General features: G+C 35.7%; 1 protein-coding gene across 4 annotated transcripts; it reads left to right on the top strand.

The window, feature by feature from the left end:
- The first annotated feature begins 8,135 nt into the window (after positions 1-8,135).
- Positions 8,136-26,149, top strand: LOC131524175 (immunoglobulin lambda-1 light chain-like). 4 transcript variants are annotated; one of them, XM_058751001.1, is made up of 6 exons: positions 8,136-8,279; positions 8,706-9,042; positions 22,766-22,803; positions 23,572-23,892; positions 24,267-24,362; positions 25,141-26,149. In XM_058751001.1, exons 1-6 carry the CDS (start codon positions 8,231-8,233, stop codon positions 25,284-25,286), a joined length of 987 nt encoding a protein of 328 aa, XP_058606984.1. In that variant the 5' UTR covers positions 8,136-8,230; the 3' UTR covers positions 25,287-26,149. The 4 variants fall into 4 exon arrangements, with proteins under 4 accessions (XP_058606984.1, XP_058607009.1, XP_058607000.1 ...); XM_058751026.1 differs by lacking the exons at positions 8,136-8,279; positions 8,706-9,042 and adding exons at positions 12,680-12,701; positions 12,801-13,106 and having other exon boundaries at positions 22,762-22,803; XM_058751017.1 differs by lacking the exons at positions 8,136-8,279; positions 8,706-9,042 and adding exons at positions 12,680-12,701; positions 12,798-13,106 and having other exon boundaries at positions 22,762-22,803.
- The last annotated feature ends 172 nt before the right edge of the window (positions 26,150-26,321 follow it).

Genomic DNA, 26,321 nt, shown 5'->3' with positions numbered 1-26,321 from the left:
GAGAGAGAGAGAGAAAATAAGACTTGTGTGTATTTATGATAAATAAAAAGTTAGCTAATCCACTTAGCAAGACAAATGGGTCAGCCATTTTACTTTATTTTAAAAAAAAAAAAGAAAGAAAGAAAGAAAGAAAGAAAAACATGACATATGGATCATATATGTTGGAGGCTTTTCCTTAATGTTCTTCCAATCCAGTTAAGGAGAACCACTAAATGATTTTTTGATCCAATAAAACAAATGACAAAACACGCTGCTAATTTTAAAAGTATTATATTGTCCTCCCCGCAGAAATCCCAGGTAGGTCTCTTTCGAAATTAAGCTTTTGAAATATGTCTTTAACAAATATATATATATTTTTAAAAACTGTTTTGGGAGTGACTTTGGAACAAGGTCAATCGATTTTGGTCAAAGCAGTGGGCAGAACTTCATATCTCCCTAAAGTGACCGGTTTCCAATCTTGGAATTATATCCATTGGTACCAAAAGAGACAGGATGAATCCCTGTCAAGATTATACTGTATAACAATGCATTAGACAGCTTTATTCATGATACCAACAATCCCCAAGCAAATGACTTGTGGACAGAACACAGATCAATAGCCTAAAACTGAGCAACACAAAACCGATTCATGTCATTTACTTCTGCATACTAGGACTCAAACAACCACACTGAGAACATTCACACACATACTGTACATTAACTTAAGGATAGTGTCATTAGGCAAGGCAAGGCAAGTTTATTTATATAGCACATTTCATACACAGTAATTCAAAGTGCTTTACATAAAAGTGAAATAGTCATTAAAAAAAAAAATCACAACGATAAAAACAAGGAATTAAAAAAATTGATTTAAAATTAATTTAAAACAGTTAAGAATAGAAAATGATTATACATAAAATACGGTGCAATTAGTTCGGACGTAGCACAGTGCTCATTCAACAAATGCACAGCTAAACAGATGAGTTTTGAGTCTGGATTTAAATGTGGCTATAATGTTTTAGCACATCTGATCTCTTCTGGAAGCTGGTTCCAACTGCGGGCGGCATAACAGTTAAAAGCGGACTCCCTTTGTTATGTGTGAACCCTTGGTATTTCTAACTGACTCGATCCTAATGATCTGAGTGGTCTGTTAGGTTTATATTCGCCGGTGAGCATATCTGCAATGTATTTAGGTCCTAGGCCATTGAGTGATTTATAAATGAGTAAAAGTACTTTAAAATAAATTCTAAATGTAACTGGAAGCCAGTGTAAGGACCTGAGGACTGGTGTGATATGCTCAGATTTTCTGGTTCTAGTCAGAATCCTGGCAGCAGCTCCAGCACAAGTTTCTCCAAGTCTTGACTGGAAACAAAACATCTAAAAAATCTCATCTTTCGGATGAGACGTTAAACGTCCTGACTCTCTGTGGTCATTAAAAACCCCATTACACTCATCGTAAAGAGTAGGGGTGTATCACCGGTGTCCTGGCCATATTCCCTCCACTGGCCCTTGTCAATCATGGCTTCCCAATAATCCCCATCCACTTGATTGGCTCTTTCTCCTCTCCACCTGTAGCTGGTGTGTGGTGAGCGCACTGGCGCCATTGTCCTGTGGCTGCCGTCGCAGCATCCAAGTGGATGCTGCACACTGGTGGTGGTTGAGGAGAGACCCCCACATGATTGTAAAGCGCTTTGGGTGTATTGCAATACACAATAAAGCGCTATATAAATGCCTCATTCATTCATTCATTCATCTAATTCTTGCAATGTTTTTGAGATGATAGTATGCTGATTTAGTTACTGCTTTGATATGACTACTAAAACTGAGGTCTGTCTCCAGAATCACCCCAAGATTTTTGACTTGATTTTTAGTTGTTTGACCCCTAGAGTCAAGGTATGCATTCACCTTGAGAACTTCAACTTTGTTTCCAAATGCAATGATTTCAGTTCTCCTTGTTTAACTGAAGAAAGTTCTGGCACATCCAACTGTTAATTTCATCAATGCATTGGCAGAGGGAGTCAATGGGGCTGTAGTCATTTGGAGATAAGGCTAGGTAAATCTGGGTATCATCAGCATAGCTGTGATAGGCAATTTGGTTCTATCTCCTTATTTGACTTAGTGGGAGCATATACAGGCTAAACAAGAGCGGTGCAAGAATTGAGCCTTGTGGGACTCCGCATGTCATGGACATCCACTTAGACTTATGCTCTCCTATACTCACATAATAACCTCTCCCTTCTTAGTATGACCTGAACCATTCGAGTACCATCCCAGAAAGCCCGACCAATTTTTCAAGTCTCTCTAGAAGTATGTTATGATCAACAGTGTCAAATGCAGCACTAAGTTCTAGTAGTACCAGCACTGATATTTTGCCAGAATCAGAATTAAAGCAAATATAATTTATTATCTTAATGAGTGCTGTCTCTGTGCTGTAATGCGCTCGGAAACCAGATTGAAAATTGTCCAGGTATCCATTTGAGTTTAAGCAGTTGTTCAGCTGATTAAAAACTATACTGTAAAAAATGACCATAATTTTAATGGTAAAAAGCTGTGAAAATGCTACAGTAAAAACCTGTTAAATGGTTAACGGTAAGTTCCCCTAATATATATGGTGAAAAACTGTAATAGGTATTTCAGACAATTTTACGGTGAAATACCATTTTTAGAAGTGAAAAGGAATGTAAAATTTACAGGGAAAAACCGTAAATTGACGTTCCCAGAATTGACGTTCAGTTTAATAAGTCTCACCATGATGGTGTTTAGTGTTTGTGTGAATGACACTGTGCACCATCTATATATGGTATTATTTAAAAGCTGCTTGTGATTGTCACAGACTTGTGGTTTTAGTAAACTGAAATTAAAGAACTGGGAGAACGAAATATCATAAACACACTTTTCCATTTATTAACATTAAGAAAACAGGGGAAAACTGAGGACTTATAAATGGAAGAGAACAAAAAAGCAAACAACATAATCCAAATAAGGTGGGGACAATGAACGATAATTAACTAACAAGAACAGGAACTAAACCAAATAAGGAAAAACAGGAACTCAGACGGGCTGACACATGACAGTACCTCCCCCTCCCGGAAGGCGCGTCCCGCGCCGTAACACTACCACCGGGGAGGGGGGGTGGGCGCCCTGGAAGCCGGTGCAGGACAGGGATACTGGGGAGGCATCCAGGGCGGAACAGGAGACTCTTGTAGGCCATGGTGGGTCAGGGGACTCCGGCGGCCATGGCAGGTCAGGGAGCCTGGGTGGCCATGGCGGATCCGGGGACTCAGGCGGCTATGGCGGAGCAGGGAGCTTGGGCACCCAAGACGGATTCTCAGGGGTATAGCCCCCCCCCCAAAATTTCTTTGATGATATTTAACGTGAAATTCCTCTGGAAGGGCTCTTGGGGACGCTCAGGCAGCGTGGAGCTGGACGGAACCAGCACGGACTCTTGGGGGCGCTCTGGAAGCGCGGAGCTGGACGGAACCAGCGGAGACACAGGAGAGCTGGACGGGACCAGCGGAGACGCAGGAGGGCTGGACGGGACCAGCGGAGACGCAGGAGGGCTGGACGGGACCAGCGGAGACGCAGGAGGGCTCTTGCGAGGAGCTGGCACTGGCGGGCATTTGCGAGGAGCAGGCACTGGCGGGCACGACATCCCCTCATACTCCACCAAAACTCTTATAGGCACTTGAGCCTCCGTTAGCGAGCTTGCCATATTCTTTGGAGGCGGGCTTGCCATACTCTTTGGCGGCGGGCTTGCCATACTCTCTGCCGGCGGGCTTGCGAGGGCCGCGAACGGCGGCGGGAACTTCTTATCAGAAGGAGGGTTTAGGAGAATCGTGAACGGCGGCTGGTTTAGGAGTGCCGAGGATGAAGACAGACGAGGGGGAGCCGCGGCAGGCAGGTTAGTTCCGGCTCGGGCTCGGACACTTCCCAGACACCGAAGAACAGCTTCTCTCCAACACAATCCTGTGGTGTCTGGGAGGTCCACGGGACGGTGGAGATTGGCTCCGAGCCAGAACAGTTTGATCAAGGTGGTGTCAGAATTCCCCGGCGTAATCATAGAAGGGAAGCTTCTGGAGGGCTAGGGCAGCGAAACAGTCCGCAAACTCCATTTTTGTTCGGTCTCGTCTTCTGTCATGGACTTGTGGTTTTAGTAAACTGAAATTAAAGAACTGGGAGAACGAAATATCATAAACACACTTTTCCATTTATTAACATTAAGACGAGACAAAGACAAGGGGAAAACTGAGGACTTATAAATGGAAGAGAACAAAAGAGCAAACAACATAATCCAAATCAGGTGGGGACAATGAACGATAATTAACTAACAAGAACAGGAACTAAACCAAATAAGGAAAAACAGGAACTCAGACGGGCCGACACGTGACAGTGATGGGCTTTGGTTCATCATGTGACTTTCTCATCACCACCTGCATTTGGTGGTTTTCAGTGTATTTCAAAGGTACAAAACAGATTTCAGTACTTCAATAGGTTGGTATATTAACATTATATCAGTTAATGAAATTACGGTATTTAACTGTAAATTTAAGTTAAAACCGTAAAACCTAAAATGTTGCTACCCTATTTTTTACGGTATAATTCCAGCAACCATAGCTGGCGGTTTTTTACCGTATATTTTACGGAATTTTTTTTATAGTGTACCTTTTCAATAATCTTACCTATGAAAGGAAGATTTGATATTGGTCTATAGTTGCTCAACATGGTGTTATAAAGATTGTGCTTTTTCAGAAGGGGCTTAATAATTGCAGTTTTCAGGGAGTTTGGAAACGTCCCAGAACAAAGTGAGGCGTTCACCACTTCTAAGAGATCTGCTTCTAATCAGTTAAGCACACTTTTGAAAAAAGATGTGGGAAGTGTGTCAATATAGCAGGTTGACGATTTAAGGTGCTGTACTATTTCTTCCAAAATTTTGCTATCAATTGATTCAAAAACAGACATAGTCACTTCTTTTTGAAATTGCGGTCGAATCTGTGTGACCTCTGCATGACTAGAAGATGTGCCAATCTCCTTTCTGATATTATTGATCTTCTCAGAAAAGAAGGAAGCAAACTCATTGCATTTGCTGTCCGAGAGTATTTCACTGGGAATCTGACTTGGGGGGTTTATCAGTCTCTCAACAGTAGCAAAAAGAGTGCGAGTGTTGTTTAAGTTATAAGGTTTGAGAAGAAGGTCTGTCTAGCTGTGTCTAGTTCCACATTGAAAGCATGAAGGCTGTCTTTACAGATGCTATAGTGAATTTCAAGTTTCGTCTTCCGCCACATCCGCTCAGCTTTTCTGCATTGGCTTTTCATACTTTGAACTGCTGTTGATTTTCTCCAAGATGCTTGCATTGATAAACATCTTTAGATAGAGCAGCTACACCTCCACCTCTCCTAACAGTCCTGCAGACACTTGTAAAATTAGGAGGGGCTGTTTCATTGAGGACTGTCGCACTGCAGCTGTCTTCTAGCCATGTTTCATTTTAGTGAGCGAATGTTTAAAAATACTAACTTGATGGAATTACATTTTGTCTCTACAGCAATCTTCGATTGATGCATTATAGGCCGCAGATTAGATGGGTCAACCGTACGGACAACATTAGACAACATTCATTAGATTTTACTCTTCTGAATATAAATGTGACATATATTCTTAGAGCTGTTTTTTCGTGTGTATATAAACCCAATTTCAAACAAGTCCAACATGCATACTGAAGAGCATATTTGTGATATTTGAACAGTTGTTTCTTTAACATGCAGATCTCCAACAGAGGATGGTGCTACTGAACTGTGAAAGAGGATTTTCAGGTTTATGAAGAAAAGCATATATATTTAAGATGAGATATCATATCAGTCAGGTGTGGTAGAAATGCATCTGTTTCACATTTAGAAAAAGAGCACTGACATTTATCAGAGTTCCACCTCACGCAAACTTATATGTGCAACTGAACAATTTTCTGTAAGGATTTTTGCAAAACAGTGTAAAGAAGTGTACAGGAAACTTTATCATCTTGCATAACTAAATGAATGATGCTCATTAACTTGTGCACTGTTGTTCTCATAATAGGGGTTTAAAGGGGGCTAAATAAATTAAAACAGGTTAATACCTTAATAATCATAAATCGGATAGTAATCCCAATATAGTAGCACTAAAAAGTAACTGGACACTTGAAATTCTCATTATTTTACAGAAAACATTTTATAAAATAACTAGCTATTGGCAAAACCTAAATTAGGATACTCGCTGTATATTAAACATTACATCATATTCATGGTTAATAAAACTAGCCTGAACAAAAATTCTGGCCTGTCAGTTTTATGGATGTATTTCATATTTGTTTTTCTAGCTGTATTGTTTTCCCCATACATTCATATCAACCTCACTACAAAAGATTCATTAAAATAACCTTAAGCATTGGTATAATTCACATACATTAAAAGAAAATGATTTCTAAGGTAACTCCATTTCAGGAAATGACATCAGCACCCCATTTTTGAAGATCATACAAAAGCAGTGTGAAAACCTGAAAGACAGCATTACACCAAGTATAAACTTTTTTTCACAGATTAATGATGTTTTTATACATTGTCCTCCTCTTAGAGATGCCAGGTAAGGGACATTTATAATAATAGGGTGATAAATTAAAACTGATTTAAATGTATTTATTTTTTTGTGTTTATTTTTGTTTAATAAAAGCAGCAATTCTGGGAGTGCATTTGGATCAAGGTCCAAAGGTTTTGGTTAAGGCAGAGGGAAAAACTGTGTATCTGCCCTGCAAAGTGACTGGTCAGAGCTATATCCATTGGTACCAAATGAAAGACGGTGAAGCCCCATCAAGGCTACTCTATATCAGTCAAAGAGGTGATGTTACTCGTGATACCAATAACCCTCAAGCAAATGACTTCACAGTGGACAAAACAAAGCTTTATGATCTAAAACTGAGCAACATTCAGAAGAGTCATGCTGCTGTTTACTTCTGCGCCTACTGGGACACAAGCAGACACAGTGACAAGATTTACTCACATCCTGTACATAAACTAATTAATAAAATTTGTATTGTACACACTGTTGTTTGTGATTTTGGAATGTCAAATGTATCCCATATTTGTTATGTGCATCTCAACAGATGTGAAGATATACATGAAATATTTGTTATTTATGTTGGGATTATGGTTTTGTAATTTCATCAGATTTGATGAAAACTTGCTAGAAATAATAGTTGTCCTTGTGTGGTAAAAATACATTGTCATAACAGCACAGTGTCTTGACTTTCACTTAATTTCTATATATAAATAATATGAAAGGTGCTGCATAAATTCCAGAGACATGCCAGACATACCACAAACATATGATCTGTTTGAACCTATGAATGAATGTTGTACCATATAAATAGATTTTACAATTTAGCCCTATATTACAAAATAGAGTCTTGACATAAAATCTTTGTGAACAAATTTAGCAATAGCACTTATTAAATACACACCTACATACTGTGAAAAACACAATATGTGACCCTGGACCACAAAACCAGTCTTAAGTCGCTGGGGTATATTTTGTAGCAATAGCCAAAAATACATTGAATGGGTCAAAATTATCAATTTTTTTAGTATATTAAGTAAAGATCATGTTCCATGAAGATATTTAGTGAATTTCCTACCGTAAATAAATCAAAATTTAATTTTTGATCAGTAATATGCATAGCTAAGGACTTCATTTAGACAACTTTAAAGGTGATTTTCTCAGTATTTAGATTTTTTTTCATCCTCAGGTTCCAGATTTTCAAATAGTTGTATCTCGGCCAAATATTGTCCGATCCTAACAAACCATGAGTCAATGGAAAGCTTATTTATTCATCTTTCTGATGATGTAGAAATCTCAATTGACACTTATGACTGGTTTTGTTGTCCAGGGTCACATATAGGCTATTTCTATGTAGAAATTACACCATAGTGCTATTATTGAATTTTATTGATCAGAATTTTTCTCAAAACATCTTCACCTTTTCTTTTCATCAAAACATTTTAATCAGGGTCAAATTGCTCTTTAAAATTACACGTGTCAAATGAGTGTTGATTCCCATCACCCATCATTTATACAGTTTGTTTTAGCTCGTGTGAAAAACCTTCTTGTGGTAGTGATGACGACGAGATATGCACAAAGAGGAAACCACAAGGCCATTATCATTATCATTACCTTCTGATTGGCTGATGCCGTTCATAATTCTTCAGACTCCTGAACGACAGACGCAGACATGGCACTGTCTGGAATTATAACATTTGGGTTGTTTGTAGCCTTAATAGGTGAGATTTTAGTATTCTCCTATAATTATTAACATTTCTCAGTCACAATTAGCCTGTACTCACTATTATTCAGCGATTTTATACTTTTAAAAGGCATTTCCACTTAGGCCATTTCGTGGTTTTTCTCTTGAGGTTCGTCTCGCACAAGCAACTTGTGAGCTATCTTGAAACCATTTTAAACAAACCAGTTTTTTGTTTTGTTGTTGTTGCATAGGCCTACTTGTGCTAAACGTAAATACCTACAGTTTACAGTCCTGCCGTTTAAGAGAAAACACTCGAGCAGTGTACAAACTGGTTTACTCAGGCGGGAGCAACTGGTGTTTGTCAGCTTTTGGGTTCTTGAGTTTAATGTAATGCTAAAATGTAAGTGCTTCATTGTGCGTGTACACACTCAGCGCATTTTAATGGTTTCTCTTATGGTTTTAGATTGTCTAAATGGACAAATTACGCACCCTGATCCTGTGTTGATTAGGGCAAGGACTAAAGCTGCTCTGATCAAATGCCAAGTGGATTCAGCGACGTTTAAGTCCAGTGCTCTCCACTGGTACAGAGCTCTACCAAAGGGAGCTCTCCAACGATTAATATATTTCGAAGCTGGATCGAAAACATTCAAAAAAGATCCCGATGCCCCCCGTAAAACAGGCCTATCTGGATCGGTGAACGATGCGGAGAAGGATAAGCCAGTGACACTGACTCTCACGATCACAAGACTGGAGCCCAGCGACGCTGGCTCGTATTACTGCGCGCTCTGGAGTGGAGACAACACAGTGTTAACTGCGAGAGGAAATCATGACAAAAACCTGCTTTCAGCATCAAAGCGCTTTTATTTGGAACAGCAGCAAGGCGGAGACATTAGACATATTTTTATTGTGATGTTGCTTTTGATTTTGAATATTTCATTAAGAAATGTTAAATGTTAAATGTTACAAAAGTGTCTCAAAATAAAAAAATCTAAACACAATGTAGGCCTACTGTTGACAAAAGGCTAAAACTGTCTCTTTGGCTATTAAAAGAATGTAATTATTATTTTTTTTCAACACAAGTTATATTACATTTTTGTTATATGAAGGTCATAATTAGCAATTACTTAAAAACGTTTTACAATATCTTAACTTTTCTAAAATGCATTTAATGGATAGGATTGTCACAGTTCCAGAACTCAATCTTAATTTATGAAATTTATGGGGGGAAAATTACATTTGTTACGTTAATCTTAATCAGAACCTATGTCGACGAATATTTATTTATTTACTTTACTTTTTTTTTTTTTAATGTTTACATTTTTAATACATTCAGTACATTCAAATTACAGTTGTGGCATTACTCCTCCATAATCAACATTTTTGCCCATAATATGGAAAATTTACTTGGTTACAAAAAAGGTAAAGATGTCAGTAAAAAGCATGTTTGAAAAGGAATATGATGTGTGAAGAAAAAATAAAGTTAAACACTACAGAATTTTTTATTCCAATCCAAAAATTGCAAAAATAATGTTTGTGTCACGAATCTGGTCTGCACTCCCGGTCACTCACCACTAGAGGTCACCCGCTCACCACATGGACTTTCACACCACACATCACATGGACTCCAATTCCCATCATCCAACACTGATCACAGCTGTCACTCGTTGCACCAATCACACGCACACCTGATCAAACAGCATCACTAATCACACACACACTATTTCAACCCTGGACATTCTCCCCCTCGTCGCCGAGTATCGTATGCACTGTCGCTGCCGTACAGAGCCCGTTAGCTCGCCTCGCCTCGCCTCGCCTCGCCTCCTGCCTGGACTATCGCTGACGTTTTTGGTTTCCCTCTCCTGTCTTGCCCTTTGGATACTGTTTGCTGATCGTCGACCCACGCTTGCCCTAAGTTTACTCTTTGTCTTGTCCCTTCCATACCTGTTTGCCATTGTTTCGACCCTGCCTGTAAATAAAAGCCTGCACATGGATCCGCACGCCTCTCGTCTCGTCAGCCTTGTTACAGTTTGATTGTGTGTATTTATGATAAATGAAATGTGAGCTAATTCATTTAATCTTAACAAGACAAATGGGTCAGTAATTTTATTCATGTCCATTTGAATAAAAAAAAATAATAATCCACCTCAGAATGTTATAAAACTCAATACTGTACGTTTTCTTTTAGTGCGAAATTACTGTATATTTCAGGTTAATAATTGCATTACTTTCAAAGTAATTTCACAGTGGGACATCTCATGTATCTAACTGCACTCTCAGAAATTTCTTGTAAACAAACAACATCATACTGTGTTTTAACAGTGCATACTATGAAGGCACCCAGCATGCAATGCAGCATGATAGACCATGCTTTTTTAAATTCCTGTTTATTTTATTTGTGCTATTGAACTTGTTTTTGGTTCACTTTTAGCAGTTTGCGTTGTTTGTCTATATCTGTAATGTTGGTTTATGTTGTAAGTGTTGTTTTTGTTGAGTTTAGTATGTCTTGACGTCCCATCTTTCAAAGACGTATCTCAGCAGTTGCTTTACTATTGTGAAAGATCCATCCACAAACAGTTATGAATATAAAATAAGTTACTGATTAATGTTCATGCTGAAATAAAATTTTCATGTCCATGCTAAGAACAGTTTGACTAACTTAAAGTCAGGCAATTAGCTTATTTCATATTCTAGCCTGTCATCATTTTGACAGATGTTTTCATTTGACACACTTCTGACATGACTTTGAATATGAATAAACAGTAAAAGCTCCAAGATCCCAAACAAATAATAATCACCATTATGATGACTTCAAAACAAATATAGTAAACAACTAAAATTTCTAACGGTGGCACAGTTAAAGACAACTTTAAATTGTGAATTCACAGTAAAACATCATTCTGCTGTTCATTCAGATATTTGTAAGAAAATGACCCAGCATGCATTGATTTCACAGTAAATTACTGACTACAATCATTTATTATAAAATAATACTCTTTAATCTTGTAAATTCCTGGCAATTTCTTGTACATATGTGATGGAAATGATATAGCAGTAAAAATTATAATGATTTTTAGCAAACATGAGGACCAACTTTGGAGGTCTTTCCTTAATACCTTTTTTTTTTTCAATACAGTTATTATTTTATATTATATTTTTAAAACAGCAAATGATTGTTTGAGCCTAATTACCTTCTATCACTTGAAACAACTGAGAAAACATTTTACACTGCTAATATTAAAAGTATTACAACATTTTACAGTCTATGATCCTGAAGAGCAATGCAACAGGGATGCTTTATTTTTCTGCAATACCTTTTAAATAATCCCCAATATTTGTGATATTTGAACGGTTGATTGTTTAACATGCAGATGTCCAACAAAGGATGGTGCTGTTGAGCTGTGAAAGAGGACTTCTTTCAGTATTAAGGCTTTATTCATGTTATTAAATTACTTCTAATAAGTTGCATTTTACTCAATTTAATTAAAGAGAATCCTGAAGAGACATTAAATATAACAGTCAGGTGTAGAAATGTGGCTGTTTTTTAAAATAATTCATCCTGATTTCTAAACAAAGCTCCACCTCAGGAAATGACATCAGCAACTGAACAATTTTCTGCAATGGTTTTTGCAAAATAGTGTTAAAAAGTACATACAGGGAACTTTATGAATCATATATCGTCTTACATAACCAGATGAACGATGCTGATAAACTTGTGTACTGTTGTTCACATAATGATCTATGTTAAGTAAACTTTAAGAAAACTTAAATAAACTTTAAGTTTAGGTAAAAAGTAAAGTTTAAGAACTTTAAGTAAAAATAAAATAGGTTAATATGTTAAAAAAAACAAAACATAAATCAGATCTTAAATCCAATGTGGCACTAAAATGTAATTGGACATTTGAAATTCTCATTTAGTTTACAGAAAACATTTTATAGAATACATTTTTTTTTATAAATAACTGTTATTAGAAAAACCAAAACTAAACTAAAAGAAAAAGGATACATGCTGGATGTTAAACATTACTATCATATTTATGGTCAATAATACTGGCCTGTAAATAACATCTAGCCCATCAGTTTTTTTTTATCTCACTATAAACGTTTTCATTAATTAAAATAACCTTAAGCATCGGTATCATTCACATAATCATATTCAAAGAAAAACATGCATCTTTCCGATAACAGATAAATATCTTACAAGTGAGGATAATATAACATAAACTCCCTATTTTATATTGCTATACTCCAAAGTCATTTGAAATTCAATTAGTGTAAAAGGCTCTTGCAAAATGGTTTCTAAGGTAACTCCATTCAGGAAATGACATCAGCACCCCATTTATGAAGATCATACAAAAGCAGTGTGCAACTTGAAAGACAGCATTACACCAAGCAGAAAAAAAATTGACTAGATAAATGATGTTTTTATACATTTACATTGCTCTTCTCTTAGAGATGCCAGGTAAGTGACATTTATAATAAGGTGATCAAAAATGAAAACTGTAAAAATATTGAAATGTATTACATTTATAGTGTGTTGAGTTTTGTTTAATCAAAGCAGCAGTTCTGGGAGTGAGTTTGGATCAAGGTCAAAAGGTTTTGGTTAAGGCAGAGGGAAAAACTGTGTATCTGCCCTGCAAAGTGACCGATTTGCAGAATTGGAATTATATCCATTGGTACCAAATGAAAGACGGTGAAGCCCCATCAAGGCAACTCTATATCAGTCAAAGAGGTGATGTTACTCGTGATACCTCTGAAGCAAATGACTTCACAGTGGACAAAACAATGCTTTATGATCTAAAACTGAGCAACACTCAGGAGAATCATGCTGCTGTTTACTTCTGCGCCTACTGGGACACAAGCAGCGGCCACAGTGACAAGATTTACTCACATCCTGTACATAAACTAATGAATAAAGTGTACTTACATTGTCATTTAAAGAATAAAGAATCATGTAAATAGACTTTACAATTTATATTACAAAACAAAGCACAAAAAAGCATCTTGACTCTGTGATCAATTTAGCACTTTTTAAATACACAACACACTGTGAAACACACAACATATTTCTAATTATTATATCATAGTAGCCTACTATTGAATGTTTTTGAACAGAATTTTACTCAAAAGATCTTCACCTTTTTACCATAGCGCCACTGTGAAAGAGCCTTTGCAATGATAGCCTATCTGCTCTGAAGAAGGTTTTAAAGGGTTGTGCTTTAAACACATGTTAAATGACTGTTGATTCCCATCACCCATCATTTATACAGACGCAAAGAGGAAACCACAAGGCCTTTATCGTTATCATTACCTTCTGATTGGCTGATGCCGTTCATAATTCTTCAGACTCCTGAACGACAGATGCAGACATGGCACTGTCTGGAATTATAACATTTGGGTTGTTATTAGTCTTAATAGGTGAGATTTTAGCATTCTCTAATAATTCTTAACATCTTTCAGTTAACAATTATGCAGTTATTTAATAATTTAAGTAAGTTATTTTCAAAAATGTTCAAAAAAATATTTTCAATAGCCTGTTTTTGTTTGTTTGTTTTTTTAGGTCCGTCTCGCACAATGGCTTATCCATATCTTGCAAACATTTTAAACAAAACACTTTTTGTTGGCCTAGTTGTGATACGTAACAGCCTATGCTATAAAGTCATGAACAATTAGATACAGTACTAACGTTTGAACGTTACATCGATAAAACGCTGTAGCGGCGTACAGCTGCTAAGGTTACTGGTCAGGCGGGTCGCGAGACTCAGCAACTGCTGTTCGTGAGCTTCTATTTAGTGCTAACTAAGCTGAAGCGTAGGCCTAGTAGGCTACTACATATAAGTCGGGTTATTCTGTTACACAATTAGCGCGTTTTAATGATTTCTCTTATTGTTTTAGATTGTTTAAATGGACAAAATGCACATCCATCATCTTTGTTGATGAAGCCAAGGGGTAGAACTGCTCGAATCCAATGCAAAGTGGATTCATCGACGCTTCAGTCCAACGCTCTCCATTGGTATAGGCTCAAAGATCAAGCTTTACAAAGATTAATGTATTTCGAAGCTGGATCGAAAAAAGGCAAAATAGACCCCGGTGTCCCCAGTAGATATTCTGGGTCGGTGAGCGGTGATCTAGTGACACTGACTATCTCAACACTGGAGTACAGCGACGCTGGCTCGTATTACTGCGCGTTCTGGAGTGGAGACAACACAGTGTTAACTGCGAGAGGAAACCATGGAAAAAACCTGCTTTCAGCATCAAAGCTGCTGCTGCAACAAATGCAACAACAAGGGAGACATTCGACACCTTTTAATTGTGATGTTGCTTTTTGTTGTCAATATTTCATTAAAACATTTTACATTTTAAATGTTCAAAATGTGTAGAAAGAACTCTAATAAACACAATATTTAGATACTGTATCATACACCTTGACTGTTAACAGCAGGCTTCAATAAAACTGCGATTTAGCTATCATCTTTATATGCCATGATGATTTGTAGTAAAAAAAAAAGAAAGGTTTTTTCGTTTTTTTAAACACTGTATTTCTTTTTTGTTATATAGTATGTAGATCACATTAACAATACTTGAAAATGTCTAAAATGCCGTTTATGTATAGATTTTGCAACTTGTAAAATAGAGAAAGGAAGTGCATGCTTGAAAAGAAATAGGAGACATGATGTGTGAAGAAAATAAATAAAAATCAAGGTAAACCAACAGAATATTTGTATTCCAATCAAGGGGTTTAATTAAATCTGCAAAAAGTGTGAAAATATTGTTTGATTGTCTGTATTTATGATAAATAAAATACTAGCTATTCAAATAACAAGACAGCTGTTTTATTGAAGGTCATTTGAATAAAAAAAATAAAAATAAATCCACCTCACAATGTTATCAACCCCAGTACATATGTGATGGAAATGATAATGCGATGAAAAGATGAAACAGGGAAAAATTAAATAAGGACCAATACTGGTGTCACAGTATGGGTCGGACACGGGATGAGTATATAAAATAGATTTATTAGACACAATGAGTTTCAGAGGGAAAGGCAAGGAGGTAGAGATGGTCTTGAGTCCACACACACTATATCTTGTTCCAGGAACGGAGACTGGGGCTTGACAGACAGACGGATCCAGGGGAGAACGATCTAGGAGGATGAGAGGAACACAAGGAGCAGACACAGAAGGTAAGACGTTCGAGGTAGGTATAATATAAAGGATATGTTCTTTGTCTCAACAGGTAGTTGAAGAGGAGTCCAGGTCGTGTCGACGAGATCGGACGGTGAGTGTGTGTGGGGATGGTGTTTTTATCTTGAGTGCTGGTGATGAGTTGATGAGGTGCAGGTGGACGTGATCAGTATTCAGGTGAGGTGGAGCGTTGTGATTGGTGGAAGGTCGGGCCTGGCCGATCCGTGACAACTGGAGGCCTTTTTCCAATCCAGTTATGCATATTTTTATAAACAGTAAATTATTGTTTGAGCCTATAAAACAAATGACAAAACATTACACACTGCTAATATTATATAAGTATCACAACGTTGTAAAACAGGATGTGTTTTGAAAAATGTACAAAAAAAGAGTAAACAGGTGATGGAGCAAATCAGTTAATTAAAGGGCCTTAATTTTAAAATGTGATGATTAAAAGAGTGGAACAGGAAAGAAATATGACGTGCTGAAATATATTATGTGCTCCATCTCAGGAAATGACATCAGTAACTGTATTTGATTGTCTTACATGGCTGTGTGTACATTACAGTAAAACATTAAAAAAGCATTACTCTTCTTCAGCTGGATGAATGATGTTTGCATACATTTATATTGTCCTCCTCTCAGAGATCCCAGGTAGGTGCCATTTGAAAATAAGCATTTGAAAATTGCCTTTAAAAAATAAAAATATATGTTTTTGTTTTGTTTGATCAAAGCTGTTTTGGGAGTGACTTTAGAACAAGGTCAACGGATTTTGGTCAAAGCAGTGGGCAAAACTTCATATCTCCCCTGCAAAGTGATTGATTTGCAATCTTGGAGTAATATCCATTGGTACCAAAAGAGAGAGGGTGAAGCCCTGTCAAGACTACTGTATATAAATGCAGTCGGCAGCTTTATTCATGATACCAACAATCCCCAAGCAAATGACTTCACAGTGGACAGAACACAGCTTTATAACCTAAAACTGAGCAACACAAAGCAGATTCATGCTGCTGTTTACTTCTGCGCCTACTGGGACTCAAACAACCACACTGAGAACATTCACACACATACTGTATACATTAACCTAGGCATCATTAAACAACATTCGTTAGATTTGACTCTTCTGAATATAAATGTGACATTTCTTCTTAGAGCTGATTTTTCATGTGTATATAAACCCAATTTCCACCTCCACTATTAGGCAATACGTCCAACATGCATCCTGAAGAGCAATGCAACAGGGATGCTTTATTTTTTTTCTTCAAGACCTTTCAAATAATTTGCTATAATTGTGATATTTGATCAGTTGTTTGCTTAACATGCAGATCTCCAACAGTGGATGGTGCTATTGAGCTGCAAAAGAGGATTTTTCATCTATAAGGCTCTATGCAAGTTACTAAATTACTTCTAATAAATTGCATTTTAATAAATTACTTTATTACTAAGAGAATCCAGATGAGATATCAATATCGGTCAGGTGTGGTAGAAAAGTATCGTTTTTTAAATACTTCATCCAAAGTGCTGTGCAAATTGCATCACTTGGAAAGCGCATTGACATTTATTAGAGCTCCACCTCAGGAAATGACATCAGCAAGGTGTAACTGAACAAGTTTCTGTAATGATTTTTGCAAAATAGTGTTAAGAAGTGTACGGGAAACTTTATGAACCATATATCATATCACATAACCAAACGAATGATGCTCATAAACTTGTGTACTGTTGTTCTCATAATGATCCATGGTAAGTAAACTTTAAAGGCGGTTAAATAGATTAAAATAGGTTAACAAGTTAATAAAACAACTATGAATACTTAGTTAGATCTGATTTTCTATTTATTTTATCACAGGTGTGGAAAGTTTAAGCTTAAAACAATCTCAAAAGGTCTCGGTGAAGCAAAAAGGTAAATCTGCGTCCTTTAAATGTGAAGTAACAGGCTTGGGCACTAATAATTATGTCCACTGGTACCATAAAAAAGATGGTGAAACATTTAAAAGACTGCTGTACATAAGCCATTCTGGGATTGCTACAACTGAAGCAAAAGAATTTGTCTCTGAAAAAAATGGAAATTCATATGGCATAAAACTCAAAGCAACAACGGACAAACACGCTGGGACGTATTACTGCGCGAGCTGGGATGGCAGCCACAGTCAAGTCAAGTCAAGTCACCTTTATTTATATAGCGCTTTTACAATGCAGATTGTGTCAAAGCACTTAACAGTATCAAATTGGAGGATAGAGTGTCAGTAATGTATAATGATAAGATTAAAGCATACAGCATACAGTGAGAGAACACTCTTGACATCTTTTACATAAACCATGAGAGACGGTTGTGCCACAAAAGGAACTTAGAAAAATCTAACTAAACCACATTTATTACAGTATTGACTGTCTGACAGATACTCTCTCTGAGAAGAACCACAAAATAGTGCGGTTTGGTGTAGCAAATATGATTGCAGATAACAAAACCAAAAATATAGGGTAGAATGATAGTTACTTTATGAAATGTAGTGGAAACATGCAGGCCTTGTCAATGCTAACCATAACTTTAACAAGCAAAATGGAATTCATGAACAGCACACAATTCAATGCAGAGTCTCAATACACAATAACACATCAGCCACTGATATGCATTAAAAAGTGAGCAATGCAGTCAATATGTTTTGAAGTCTTTATGTATTTATTTATTTGTTGCTTTGATTGGGCTGTAAGGAGAAAGGCAATAAATAAATAAATAAATAAGTGAGTGTTAATGGTCTTATGGAGTATGCAACGCTTCTGAGACTCGAAAAGTGCTAGACCACCAATAGCCAGAAATATTTGGTTGTCTTTAATGTCACTTTGTGTATCACAAATCTATCACTAATGCATCACAAAGAACTTTAATCACACATTGAAATACAGCTGCACTGTAAAAAAAAAAAAAAAGTTGAGCCAACTTAAAATTTTAAGGCAGCCAGCTTCAGCAGATTTTTGAGTTTTCTCAACTTGTCGTTTTAAGTTTATACAACAAAAATTTGAGAATCTCCCACAAAAATAAGTTGAGCAAACTCAAAAATCTGCTGAAGCTGGTAAAATAATTTTTTTTAAAGTTCGCGCAACTTTTTTTTTTTTTTTACAGTGTACTTATTGGTTACTTTTTTCTTTAGGTGCTGAGGTAATCCAAACAACATTTGAAATCACGCTCATAACAGGCTGATCCTGTGTCACATTCAAAAGTGGTGGAAATGATGAAATCCGTCATTGAAATGCATAATGGAAAAGAATAAACTTAAGGTAAATGTACAGCTTAAGATCATGTCACCTCTATAACTCAATTAGCACGAGGGTAGGAAACTCAATAGCTTCAATTGCAACTTCCTGTTTGTTGCTCGCTGAAATTAAATCCACAGAGAAAACACAGAAGAAGACTCTTTCTGCCACCATGAATGCTCCTCTGATGCTTTCGTTATTCCTGTTTATTCAGTTCATATGCAAAGGTGAGTATTTTATTGTGTGGCCTTATAACTGATTCTGTATTATAAAACTATTATTATGCATTTAACCTAATAGTCAATATTCTCTATGAAAAGGAAATTTGATTTGTGGCTTGTTTTTGCAGTGGATGGAGCCGTGGCACTGAAACAGAAAATCTCACTGACCAAAGCAGTGGAAAAGTTAGCCATTATAGACTGTCAATTACATGTAAGCTGCTGGGACTACATCCACTGGTATCAGCAGAAAGATGGAGAAACCTTAAAGAGAATCCTGTATGTTAACATTAATGATGGAGTCGCAAAAAATGATGTTGGTTTTGAAACCATCAAATCAGAAAAGAAAGCGTCAAATCATTTTGCTTTGAAAATCACCAAACTGAAAAATGAGCATGCAGCAATGTATTACTGTGCGTGCTGGGTCTCAGGACGCACAGTGAGTCTAAAAACTGAAGCCCCGCACAAAAAACCACAACCCTTCCTCCAAAGATAAAAGCTCATGATAAAATAAACGGAGCAATTCTAAGAGGGTCCTCGCAACTTCAGTGCTCAGGACCTAATTATGACATTCTAAAACATTTGCTGCTATATAAGAACTGCAATTTTTGCATTTTCTTTTTTCACAATATAGATTTACAGAACAATCAGTAATGCATATTGCCCTGAAAGGCAAACCAGAGTCTTTTTAAAGCTTTCACAGAATGAAACATCACAGAATTAAATTCTTTTTTTCCCCCCACTAAATATTTTGTCAAATTTTCTAATTTACTTTTCAAATTATCTTCCACTTCTTACATATGTTATAATATCTGTTCGAATAAACAATATGATATGACACATAACACTGTAGTTCTGAAATAAGCTGTTATCTATGGGTCATTGACAAATAAGGATATCTGAGATGATGAAAGGGAAAATACTTTTAAAATGCATTTCAAAACACAAGAAATGTCATCTTTGTGTTTATGTTGCATTTAAACATTTTCCAGTTAAAATATAATTTTTACAATCTAAATAAAAAAGTTTCGCTAGGCTTGCTCCATTTGAGTACCAACTGTGCTGTTGTCATAAAAATTGTCAAAAATTTACTGACTTAAAAGAGAAAGACTCAAACATAGTGCAGACCTATATCACATTTATATCATAAGCCTCAAAACAAACTCAGAATAACATGAGGACAGGAAACTTCATAGCAAAGCAACTTCCTGTTTGCTGCTCATAGAAATTAATTCCACTGCCATCCCTGATAAAAGTTAGAAGCTTACTAGTCTTATATCTGCCATTATGAGTCTTCAGCTACAATTATCCTTTTTGCTGTTTATTCTCCTTATATGTAAAGGTAAGTGTTTTGATGTGTGGTCATTTTATCTTCATATCATTGTTCTGTTTTACCTTTAAATGCTTTTTACCCAGAAAATGTTAGTGTTAGTGACCTTACACATACTGTATATATGTATAAGGTATAGTGGATGGAGCCGTGGAGCTGCAACAGAAAATCTCACTGACCAAAGCAGTGGAAAAGTTAGCCATTATAGACTGTCAATTACATATAAGCTGCTGGAGCTACATCCACTGGTATCAGCAGAAAGATGGAGAAACACTCAAGAGAATTCTGTATGCTGACATTAATGATGGATCTGCAAAAGGGAATGATGCTGGTGATGAGTTCAAATCAGAAAAGAAAGCATCGAATAATTTTGCTTTGAAAATCACCAAGCTGAAAAAAGAGCATTCAGCGATGTATTACTGTGCATGCTGGGACTACAACTCAGTCAGCACAGTAAATATAAATACTGAAGTTTTGCACAAAAACTGCAGGGTTCCTGTTTTGATCAGAAACCACAAACCTTTCTCTGAACTTTATATAAACATAAATGTACTACTGTAGTTAAACAGAGTAGAGCATGGTGCTAATAACACCAGGGTTTGATTCAGGGAATAAATTAAATGACAAAATGTATCTCTTGAATGCAGAAGCTGTTACTGACAAATGCAGAAATAAACTATTCGACCAAATTCAGTTTACTATTTTTGAACAAGGGGCTCTAAGTCTGAGCTGTCATCCTAAGCATGAACCTCTGATTAGCATGACGATGGGAAACAGCCTAACATTTGTTACCCATATGCAGTTGATATTGAAATGTATTATTAGAAATTGGGTTCTGATGCCATTCTGTTCAGAAATAAGGTTCTGGTGTGGTGCTGTAACTGCTGGATGTCTTCATGCTATAAAATGTGGTGAAAAACATCAGTAGACTGCAGATGTGCATACAAACCCCTTCTTTTTACTTGAAAATGTTTAAAGTTTGTCTGGGATTTTAAAATATACAGGTACATTGCTGGTGAAATAATATTTTATATATATATTAAAATAGAAAACAATTAGTATAAATAGTATGAATATTTTAAAGAGCTTTTTTGATCAAATGCAGCCTTGTTGAGCATAAGAGACTTCTTCCCAAAACATCAAAACCACCCATTTATATGCTAATTTTATTAACGTTCATAGATTAGTACTAAAGCACACAGTAGAAGCTGTAGAATCTGTCACATCTGAATCATGAACCACAAAACAAACTCAAATTAGCATGAAGGCCGGAAACGTAATATCATAAACCTCTCATATGACCTCCCCTCATCCCAGAATGAAGAAAGAAGCTCTCCAGACACTCTCTGCCATCATGAGTCTTCAAATACAGTTATGTTTTTTGTTTCTTATTTACCTTTTATGTAAAGGTGAGTCTTCTCTTTTTGAAGTTTTCAACATACCATAATAATGTAATAAACATTAACTTGACATTTATTTCAGCTATTATATATTACCTATAGGGCAACTGTTTTTGTGACAAGACTGTTATTTTGTTGCAGTGGATGGAGATGTGAAGCTGCAACAGAAAATCTCATCGACCAAATCTGCGGGCAAGACAGTTGTTATAGACTGTAAATTTCCTTCAGACTGCAGTGGCTACATTCACTGGTACCAACTAAAAGAGGGAAAAACCTTAAGAAGAGTATTATATTCATCAATTACAGGTGGAACCACAAGCAATGATGCTGGTTTTGAGTCATTTAAAATAGATAGGAAACCATCAAATTTGGCTCTGAAAATACCTAAACTGAAAGATGAACATTCGGCAGTGTATTACTGTGCCTGCTGGGTGTCAGGCGGCACAGTGGTTATAAATATTAACACCTTGTACAAAAACTCAGCAGGCTTCCTGCTTAATTCTGAAACCACAAGCCACAAGTTTTTATGATACAAAAACATCTGCTAAACACTGAAAAAATGAATGTCATTCCCTGTAAAAAGTGTTTGCTGATCCTGAGAACTTGGGAAAAGAAGGACAATGGGTTAGGGATGAAATTTTGACTGATGAAGGACAAATGTGCTGTTGAAAAACTATAAGCTGTAGCATTCGAGGAATGGACAGAATTTATCTACTCAGATAAGCAGACACATGGCCTTCACTTGAATTCATTCTTAAATTGATTATTATTGACATTTTCTCTAAAAGTTCAGAGGGTCCCCTTGGCCACTGACCACACAGACCACTGTGTTTCCAGTCGAGTCAAATCCCAGCTTGTTGACAGTTGCACAGCCGTGAGCGAGTGTTGGAAGACTTGTAAATAAACAATTGTAGCCCTAATGGTAACAGTGTGATATGGCACTATACAGAATGTTATTGCTGGATTTGTTCAATGCAGAAGTTAATTAAAAGTGTTTAGCACTTCAGTGATCAAAATCAAGATTAATGTTCTTTTTTCTTTCTTTTTTAGTCAATATTTAAAAAGTCTAGAGGGATATTCTACAACATGAAGCAACAACACAAGCTGCACCTTTTTGTTCAAGAACAAATGACTGTGGGAGACAAGAAAGTCTTCGGTTCGGGTACAAGACTTTATGTGACAGGTAAGAAAAAATTCATATAATTAAGGTCTTCCAGGCCGAATTTTAGGCATTTTAAACTTAATTTCACAGTAATTACTTGTGTAATTGAGCTGGAGACAGAGTGCAGAATAGCTAGAATAGCAATTCCAGGCTGCTTAATTAGTCTGCTTGTTTGCATAAAAAAGGAGAAAATATGTTAAAAGTCATAGTTCACCCAAAATGGAAAATTTGCCATCATTTACTGACACTCGTATCATTCTAAGCCTGTATGACTTTCTTCTGTGGAACACAAAAGAAGATATTTTGAAAACTGTTGTTATGTCCATACAGTGAAAATAAAAAGGGTTTCAGTGTTGTTTTGGACCCCACTGACTTCCATTGTACAACTAAAACAGTTGAAACATTCTTTAAAATATACAGAAGAATAAAGCCACATAGATTTTGAAAGTCATTTTGATGATGACAGAATTTTCATTTTTGTGTGAACTATCCCTTTAAAATAGTGTAGACCTTCAGGAACAGTGGTTTAAATCAATTATAGCAAGCCAGTAGGTTTTGCTTCATTCAGAAGTATTTGTAATAGACTTAATCTGAGTGGGCAACTGGATCAAAAGATTTGGATCTGGAACACGGCTGGTTGTAACCGGTAGGAAAGAGTGTCAGAATCCCTTCAAATACATAAAATCATATAATTTCTAAGTAAAAACTTCGCCAATCTTCCTCTTTTTGCTCATTTGCTCAATTGCTCATTAATCACTGAAGCTATGTTCAATATGTGTTTCTCTTAAGATAAAGCGATCAAGGCACCAACGTTGTCTAGATACCTACCATCAGAAAAAGACAAAAGTGACAAACATGGCAAAAAGACACTGTTAATCCAGGCTAGTGACATGTTTCCTGACTTGGTGAAATTTGTATGGAAAAGAAAAGATGGAGAAAAATGGACAGATGTATCAGAGGGAGAAGTTTTGGAGCAGAGGAATGGAAGTCCAGCGGTCACTGTGACAAGTATGTTGATTGTGGATAAAGACAAAGCCAAAAACGACTACCAATGCACTGTTACCCACGAGGGAAACACTGCTGGAACAAAAACTCTTGAAATGAAGGAAGGTAATTTGAAGAAACTTTGATTTACTACAGTGTTATGTGTTAAATTCTGCAGAAATAAAGTTTAACACAACTGATACGGGTTGAAGACAGAGAGCTTTCATTATAAACAATTATTCCTTATGTATGAAAACCTCATTAAACCCTTAATTAAATCAAATAATTAATAAAGAATTCATTAAAATTAGAAGTACATATTTTTATTTGAATGAAACATTACATATGGATGAAACTGTAAAATTTTATGACACTCAGAAAAAAAAAAAAAAAATATATATATATATATATATATATATATATATATATATATAAAATACATACATAGATGTGTGTGTGTTTTGTATTTAAATTTTTGCCACTGTATTGTTATATTTTAGAAAACAGTAAGCCAACAAAGGGACCTACAGATGGTGATCAGAACTCAGTAACATGTCCACCCAGCACCGAGGAGCCCATAACAAATCAAATATCAGGTGAATAAATAAAAATGAATAGATAAATGTATATAAATTTGGATTAAGATACATTTGGATGGATTTTTGTATTTCAAAATCTTTGAAAAATTTCCAAGCCAATGTTTAAATTAATACTTTTTTGCCTGGATCAGTTAAAATCAGAGTATAATCATTTGTACGTGTTCTTTTCATGTCATTTAACCAACTATTATAATTCTTCTTATTATTATAGAACTATTCTGATTGTTACTGAACTATTCTGATCTAACTGATCCTATTTGTCTTTATAATTTTATTGGGTAACACTTAACAATAAGGTGTTATTTTTGTTAACATTAGTTAATGTATTAACTAACATGAACAAACAATGAACAATACATTTATTACACCATTTATTAATTTTTGTTAATGTTAGTTAATAAAAATACAGTTGTTCATTGTTAGTTCACAGTGCATTAACTAATGTTATCAAGCACAACTTGTGATTTTAATAATGCATTAGTAAATGCTGAAATTAACATTAACTAAGATTAATAAACGCTGTAGAAGTATTGTTCATTCTTAGTTCATGTTTACTAATGTTAAATAATGAACTTTATTGTAAAGTGTTACCTAAAAGTGTTACGAAAAGACTTATATGTCAAACCATTCATGCCAAAACATTTAATTCACATAAATTGTTACCTGTGTTTATCAAAAACACAATGTGCACAGATATGTTATGCTTACAGTATGAATAAAATGAACATATAAATGTTTTTCTTAAAAGCATTTAACTGTTTTTTCTTTATTACAGGAGACTCAGAGCAAATACCAAGTATGTTCCTGTTTGTCTATGCATATGCTGTCCTGCTCATGAAGAACGGTTTATTTTTTAGCGTTGTGTCTATATTTCTATTAAAGAGAAAAGTTGGAAGGAAAGACAAAAGCTCAAAGACTTAATGCATAAGAAATATCAAGCAAGCAAAGGTTTATTACATAAAGCACATTTCGCTAACTAAAAAATAACTGCATATCTGCAGCAATATTATCGCTGCTTAAATGTATGGCTTTTAAATTTGTTGTAGATCTGCTTTGCACAATTTATTTTTGCATCTTTAAAATACAATATTTTGATTGTCAAAAATGTATAATGTACCCAAATTTTAAATATTTTGTTTTTCCATTGTAATGTTTTTGTTGCGTTCTCAGAATTTGTTAAATAAAATCTGCTCATAAAATAAATCAAATGTTGTCTTGACTTTTTTTAGTAAAATAAATTCTGTACAAATTCACATTTTCAACGATGAATAATTAAACTCTTTTAATAAATTGTGCTTGTAAATTAAATGAAATGATCATATAAAAAGATAGTTGCCTTTATGCATTTTATTATGCTAGACATCAATAAATCAAAATACCAATAAAGTACAGTATCTATCAGATAAGTATTTAATTAGGTGCCATTAATTTATTTCATAAATCATATAAAAATACTATAATATAATAATAATACTAAACTTTACTAAAATTACTGGCTCAAAATGTACTATTTTACTACTTAAACTATATACTTAAAAATTAATAACTTTGCATCTTTATATAATTTAGTACACTACAAAACAGCATTTCTTTAATCTTTTTATGCATTAATTAAGTTTAAAGATCAAAACCCCGTACATGAATGTGAAAACATGACGACGGTGATTGAAACTGCTGCGGTAGGAAAATGTGGTTGGGTATGTACACACCGCAGGCGGAGGAGCGTACTGGAAAGAGAACATGCAGCAGTTTAACCACAGCGTGATTGGCTGATAATTTATTAGCGGCTGCAGGGTGTTTGTCTTGTTGATCTAAGCTGTTATTTGTGGGTGAGGAGGTTGCACTATCCGTGAGAGCACAAACTGACTCTCAGCTGGGGTTTCCGCTCCCCTCGCTTTCAGGCCGGAAAAACTCATGCATAAAGACTCACATTTAATAAAAACAGTAATCGTTTTA

This window comes from Onychostoma macrolepis, chromosome 02, assembly GCF_012432095.1.
Source record: "Onychostoma macrolepis isolate SWU-2019 chromosome 02, ASM1243209v1, whole genome shotgun sequence".
Lineage (NCBI taxonomy): Eukaryota > Metazoa > Chordata > Actinopteri > Cypriniformes > Cyprinidae > Onychostoma > Onychostoma macrolepis.
The sequence above is the reverse complement of the archived record's forward strand: the minus strand, read 5'-3'. Positions and strand labels throughout refer to the sequence as shown.

What these genes read in the sequence shown, in the direction of transcription:
- LOC131524175 (XM_058751001.1), top strand. Translation starts at nt 8,231, where the DNA reads ATGGCACTGTCTGGAATTATAACATTTGGGTTGTTTGTAGCCTTAATA. An exon ending in GCGCTCTGGAGTGGAGACAA is followed by an intron (nt 9,043 to 22,765) that starts CACAGTGTTAAC and finishes TGTGGGAGACAA; the next exon opens with GAAAGTCTTCGGTTCGGGTA. An exon ending in CATAACAAATCAAATATCAG is followed by an intron (nt 24,363 to 25,140) that starts GTGAATAAATAA and finishes TCTTTATTACAG; the next exon opens with GAGACTCAGAGCAAATACCA.